The 7500-nt window shown below is 38.5% G+C and overlaps 1 protein-coding gene across 4 annotated transcripts in view; it reads left to right on the forward strand.

The window, feature by feature from the left end:
• The window catches only part of LOC106880782 (protein slit), a 383833-nt gene that overhangs the window by 303952 nt on the left and 72381 nt on the right, over nucleotides 1-7500 (forward strand). For all 4 annotated transcript variants that reach the window (XM_089362359.1, XM_089362357.1, XM_089362360.1 and 1 more), the window contains exon 8: nucleotides 4612-4775. In XM_089362359.1, coding sequence (XP_089218485.1) covers nucleotides 4612-4775 — 164 coding nt within the window. The remainder of the gene's footprint in view (nucleotides 1-4611; nucleotides 4776-7500) is intronic.

Below are 7500 nucleotides of genomic sequence, written 5' to 3' on the forward strand. Positions count from 1 at the left end.
TACTCTTAGAGCAGTCTTTTGAAAGCAATTGTAAACGATAGGGCTGAGAGGTTATGAAGTTTGCTTCCAAGCTTTGTGGTCTTAGGTTTAGTCTCACTGCGAGGCACCGTGTTTTCTATTATAGCCTCGTTTCTCTTCTCAGTTAAATGCAATACAGAATCACGGCTATTGACACTGCGTACCAATATTTATTACGTGATTAGCAGACATATTTTCATTCAAGTGACGAGGATTTATTATTAGCCTGCTTTAGCTCTGCTCGAAGTATTTATCTGATAGATAGATAAATATCGTATAGATAGATAGATAGATAGATAGATAGATAGATAGATAGATAGATAGATAGATAGATGGATACATACATACATACATACATACATACATAGCTATGTGAATATACATACGTATATGTGTGTGTGTTTGTGCGTATACGTATGTATATAATATATATACACAAGCACGCACACATATATATGTATGTATATATAAATATACATACATGCACACACACACATACGCGCGCGCGCACAGACATACATTCTGGAAGGTGAGACAGTCTTTTACGTTTCGAGCCTACGCTCTTCAATAGAAAAGAACACGAGGAAATAAACAGAGAGAGAATAAGAGAAAATGAGAGACAATAAAACGAGAATATATATATAATATAAATGATATATATATATATATATATATATATATATATATATATATATATATATATATATATATATATATATATATATATATATATGTATATATATATATATATGCATATATGCATACGTATACGTACATACTTACATATATACGTATATACGTAAGCATATGTAGGAAAAGGACGTTACAAAACATAAACAACAAAAAATACGAAGTACGAGGACATGGAATAAGGACTTCTTTTGCAAGCAACGGAAGAAACAAATGGAAAACAAGACAAGCAACACATAGAACGACCCTTCATCAGGTGTCGGCTGTTTTTCTAATCCGTATATATATATATATATATATATATATATATATGCGATGACTCTGATAACGATGCCATCTGGAGCTTTAAACTCCTCGTAGGACCACCTTTGGGAGCGAGTCGAGTACAAGGAGTCAAACTAAGCGTGACCAACCCTCCAAAGACCCCCAACAGCAGAACAAGTGGATGATGACTACGACAGATCTCAACGCCTGAACCAGCGAATGAAGAGGGCTACGCATGACGGACATACTACAGAAGGCGCCACTCAAAGTCATAATCAGGTCAGCGGTAGTCCGTTGCAGTTTCACAACTGGATCTTGCATGTCTCATTCAATATGTGCCGCAGAGTAAAGTCACGAAACTAAGTGTGTGGGTCACTTTCCGGTTGAAGTCCACCTTAAATAAATCCACACCACTGGTACTTTCTTTTACTCTGATTCTCTTTACTTTTAACCAACCAACCAACCATACATACATACATACATACGTACGTATGTACGCACATACATACGTACAAACATACATACAAACATACATACATACATACAAGCATGCATACAATCATGCAAATATATATACGTACGTACATGCATACATACATACGTACATACAAGCATGTATACAAACATACATACATACATACGTACGTACGCAATACATACATAAAACATATATACTTATGTACGAACGTACGTACGTACATACATATATACATGCATACATACATACGTACGTACGTACGTACATACATACAAACATACATACATACATAATACATACATGCATACATATATACATACATACGTACATACATACATACATGCAAACATACATACATACATGCAAACATACATACATAGCACAATCATCAACCTCACTACGATGACTAGCACTACCAATACCACTAAAAGAACTACCACCATCACCAACATTACCACTACTGCTGTCATCAACAACAGTAGCACGTATACCACCACTACGAGTGCCATCAACACCACTACTTCCACTACCATTTATACCACCGCCGTAACCATCAGCAGCACTACAAACAAGAACACCACCTCCTCTAACACTCTCAAAATCCATATTATCAGTATCACCACCATCGCTAAAAACACCATTATGTTGATAGTAGTAGTGGTGGTGGTGGTTGTGGTGGTGGTGGTGGTGGTGGTGGTGGTGGTGGTGGTGGTGAAAGCGGTGACGGTGATGACGATGATGATTGTAACGCTGACGGAGACAGCGGTCTCTTTCAAAAATATGTAGGGCACAACGGATAATGTAGTCTTAAATTACACTGCTTGAATAACAGACTTGGTGGGTATGGCTGGAACGCCTTTGATCATAGATCTGGGCTTGTAGCCAGCCAGCAACAAACAACAACGACGACAACAACAACAAAAACAACAGCTAACAAGCGACCAGGCTGTGTCAAATCACAGCTAACAACATTACCAACCGCAACCACGGCTAACGACGGTACCCCCGACAACCGCAACATCCATCAACACTAGTTCGAGCCCACCCAACCACGACCAAACCCTGACCTTTGCAACCCCTCACCCGTTTTTCCTATACTGAACACCCCTAATCTACCCTCTCTCTCCCTCTCTCTTTTTCTCCACCACCGCCACCGCTAACCTTTACAATAAGAATCGATCTGTGAAAGTGTTATACCATTACCGAGTTAACACAGAGTATGTTATGTTATGGCTTCGCCTTTCACGAATATTAAAAATCAAAGTAAACACGGACCATATTTTCACAGAGGGTGGAGTACCGTTAAGACATTACACCCGATAGGACAGCCTTGTTCACATACTGTCAATCATGCACTCGCACACACAACACCACACATAGACACACGTGTATGTGTGTGTGTGTGTGTCTATCTATCTATCTATCTATCTATCTATCTATATATATATATATATATATATATATATATATATATATATATATATATATATATATATATATATATAAACGCACATATATTCATATGTATGTGTATATATATGATGTGTGTGTGTGTGTGTGTGTGTGTGTGTGTGTGTGTGTGTGTGTATGTGTGTGTGTGTGAGATATACATGCATACATACATCTTATGTACTGCACGAACAAAAATAAGAGTTCTCAGTATAATGGTAGAGTGAAATATATATAACATAAGATAGTTCGTTAACGGTAATACATCGTCACTTCAAGTTTCCTGTTTTACAAATAAATGTTACAGAAAACTTTAAACAATATACTGAAATGTCCACAAAATATATTTGTTGGTAGTAAGCGGCCGGCGTTTCTGATAATGAATTCTTGGTTTAATATTGCAAATCGTATATAACACCGTCCCTAAAAAGCAACTTTGCAAAAGGCAGCCTCTAATATGATAAAGCATAAGCATAAGCAAGTCGATTCAAAGAATGCTTATATCTCTAACGCTAACTTTCCATCAACCGATACAACGTCTCATTACAACATCATCAAGTTCACATCTTTTTGATGTTGTTTTTTTCAATAGTTTTCAGTCGTGGTAACTGATTGGCAATGACTGCAGTCTCTCATTGTTCTACAAAGCCCGTCCAGCAACTTCAAACTGAACAACCAGCACAAATTTTCATCTTACTAAAAGAAAATCGTTAGCTTCTTTAGATGAGCATTTCCTATTCGGGCATCAGAGAGCATATGGCCTTGTTCTTAGGGTGTTGCACTCACGTTCGTGAGATCGTGGTTTCAATTGCTGGACAAGACTGTGCGTTGTTCTTGAGCGAAACTACTTCATCTCACGTTGCTCTGCGATCTCATCGACAACCTACGTGTAACTAACTGCACAGGCAATGTTGATTTGATGAACGGAGTGAGCTAATGTGCACCACATACATTTTATCACTAGAAACGAATCCTTAAGGCAGCGAGCTGGCAGAAACGTTAGCACGCCGGGCGAAATGCTTAGCGGTATTTCGTCTGCTGCTACGTTCTGAGTTCAAATTCCACCGAGGTCGACTTTGCCTTTCATCCTTTCGGGCTCGATTAAATAAGTACCAGTTACGCACTGGGGTAGATATAAAAACAGTAAATTGCAAACTGTCTAAATTAGATCAGATATATTTACTAAATGCTGATACTTTGACAAGTATCACTTGTAATACTAGAACACCGTGCCACAACAACCCGAATTTATCTTTCACCATCTCGGAGGTCGATAGAATAAAGTTGCAGAAAAGTACTGACGTCGCTGATATCACAAACCCTTCCCCTCAAAATTCAAATGTCGATCGAGATCGACTTTACTTTTCAAGCTTTACGTGTTGATAAAATAAGTACCAGATGTTCACTGGTGTCGATGTAATCGACTTATCAACTCACCTTAATATTGCTCACTTTGTACCAAGAATTGGAACTATTATAATTATCATTATTATTACTATTATTATTATTATTATTATTATTATTATTATCACCACAATCATCATTATTCGCCCTGGTGGCAAATAAATGAACTCATTCTTCTTCATCATCTTCTTCTTCTTCTTCTTCTTCTTCTTCTTCTTCTTCTTCTTCTTCTTATTATTATTATTATTATTATTATTATTATTATTATTATTATTATCATCATCATTATTATTTGCTTTTTCGCTTAGACGTATCGGTGACAATAACTTGGTGTGCGACTGTCACCTCAGCTGGTTGGCAATATGGCTGAGAAAGAACCCGCGACTGGGACTTTTTACCAAATGCTATGAACCCATGATTCTCAGGAATCAGGCCATAGAAGTGCTGCAGGCGAAGGATTTCAAATGTGCTGGTAAGAAGGTTAATTTCTCCTTTTTTATATCCGTTTATAAGCAGTACAGTTTTTTTTTTGTTATTGTCGTTTTGTTGTGGTAATTGTTATCTATAGTTGCTATCGTTGATGTTATCGTTCGTGTCGTCGTCGTTGTTGTTGTGGTGGTAGTGGTAGTGTTGTAGTGGTAGTGTTGTAGTGGTAGTGTTGCAGTGGTAGTGTTGTAGTGGTAGTGTTGTAGTGGTAGTGTTGTAGTGGTAGTGTTGTTGTGGTAGTTTTGTAGTGGTAGTGTTGTAGTGGTAGTGTTGTAGTGGTAGTGTTGTAGTAGTAGTAGTGTTGTAGTGGTAGTGTTGTAGTGGTTGTTGTAGTGGTAGTGTTGTAGTGGTTGTTGTAGTGGTAGTGTTGTAGTGGTAGTGTTGTAGTGGTAGTGTTGTAGTGGTAGTGTTGTAGTGGTTGTGTTGTAGTGGTAGTTGTAGTGGTAGTGTTGTAGTGGTTGTGTTGTAGTGGTTGTTGTAGTGGTAGTGTTGTAGTGGTAGTGGTGCAGTGGTTGTTGTAGTGGTAGTGTTGTAGTGGTAGTGTTGTCGTGGTTCTTGTTTGTTGTTGTTGTTACTGCTGTCGTTGTTGACGTCATTGTCGTAGACGTTGTTGTTACTACTGTTTAGCCCCACCCCATGCTCAGCCTGGTTGAGGCCCAACATACTATACCCTCGGGCCGACCAAAACCTAGTGAGTGGATTCCGTAGACGGAAACTGTAAGAAGCCCGTCGTATATACATATATCTGTGTGTGTGTCTTTGTGTCTGTCTTTGTCTCCCACCACTGCCTGATAACCGGTGTGGGTGTGTTTACGTCCCTGTAACTTAGCGGTTCGGCTAAGGAGACCAATATAATAAGTACCAGGCTGAACCAAAAAAAGAAATAATAATAATAATTACTAGAGTTGATTCATTTGACTAAAAATTCTTCTAGGCGGTGCCCCAGCATGGCCGCAGTCTAATGACTGAAACAAGTAAAACAAGAGATAAAAATAGGTATAGTGCGCTCTGGACCACCATTCTCAATGTGTCCTTTAAAGTAGATTTGACTGGTGTTTCTGGAAGGTAAAGCTGTGGTTAAGAAGCACGCCTTGCAGCGACATCGTTTCAGGTTCAGTTCCACTACGCAGCATCTTGAGAAAGTGTTTTCTACTATAGCCCCAGGCCGACCAATACCTTGTGAATGTATAAATGTCTGTATGTGTGTGTGTGTGTGTGTGTGTGTGTGTGTGTGTGTGTGTGTGTGTGTGTGTGTGTGTGTGTGAAGGCGCATGGCTCAGTGGTTAGAACGTCGGGCTCACAATCATGAGGTAGTGGGTACGATTCCCGGACCGGGCTGTGTGTTGTGTTCTTGAGCAAGACACTTTATTTCATGTTGCTCCAGTTCATTCAGCTGTAGAAATGAGTTGTGACGCCAAGCTGTATCGGCCTTTGCCTTTCCCTTAGATAACGTTGGTGGGGTGGAGAGGGGAGGCTGATATGCACGGGTGACTGCTAGTCTCCATAAACAGCGTTGCCTGCACTTGTGTCTTAGAGACGAACTTTCTAAATGCAATCCCATGGTCGTTCATGACCGAAGGGTATCTTTACCCTTTTGCCCTTTATATAGAAGATATGAGAAGCTTTCGACAGAATGACTCAAGCTAATAGATTTGTGTTTTGAGAACTCAAATAGGTGTGCCACCAAAATTCCAGTTAGAACAGTAGTTAAAGTTGTGGCTATGTGATTATCTTGTTCAAAAACGGCTGGAGGTGGCATTCCTTTGAGTCGTTAGGTACATGTTAAAGTATGGAGGAAAGGCAAACAATTAGGCACTACAGAACAAGGACATTTAATTTAATTTAATTCACACTAAATTTAGCTGTTGATTCCGTTCTGTCAACCTCTTCAAGCTTGTAGACCAGCCTTCAATACTGGCTATTGATGGTATTAAGGACAGATATCGGGACTGTTTTGTGTGACGTATGCAGGTCTTTTCTAGATTGAATTAAATGAAATTAAACATCCTTGTCCTGCATTGGCTAATTGTTTGTCTTTCCTCACTACTTTACCTATATATATGTATATATATATATATATATATATATGTATATATATATATATGTATATATATATATATATGTATATATATATATGTATATATATATATATATATATATACATATATATATATGTATATGTGTATGTATGTATGTATGTATGTATGTATGCATGTATATATAGATACGGAATATAAAGCTAAATTTAAATATATGTGTGTGTGTGTGTGTGTGTGTGTGTGTGTGTGTGTGTGTGTGTGTGTGTGTATATATACGGATATACATATATAGATAGACAAAAGCACATACACACACATATATATTCACTCTCATCACCGCCATCCCTACCATTACGAACACTGACACTACTCCTATCACAATAACCTTCCGATCATTACCACTATTACATCGCACACCCATTCCAGCCATCTCACCCGCATTCATTTAGCCACCCACCCACACACTTACACACACACACACACACAGAAGTATGCATACACACACACACAAAGAGGCATGCACACACATACACACACACACACTGCAGACACTCAGACCCATTCGTAAGTCATTAAGACTTCAACATTTGGTTATGATGGAATTATTATATGGAAGAGACAGGTCCTGTGACGCCGCTTTTACGCACGCACGCACACACACATACATATACA

This window comes from Octopus bimaculoides, chromosome 14 (genome assembly GCF_046866305.1).
Source record: "Octopus bimaculoides isolate indiv1 chromosome 14, ASM4686630v1, whole genome shotgun sequence".
Classification (NCBI taxonomy): Eukaryota; Metazoa; Mollusca; class Cephalopoda; order Octopoda; family Octopodidae; genus Octopus; species Octopus bimaculoides.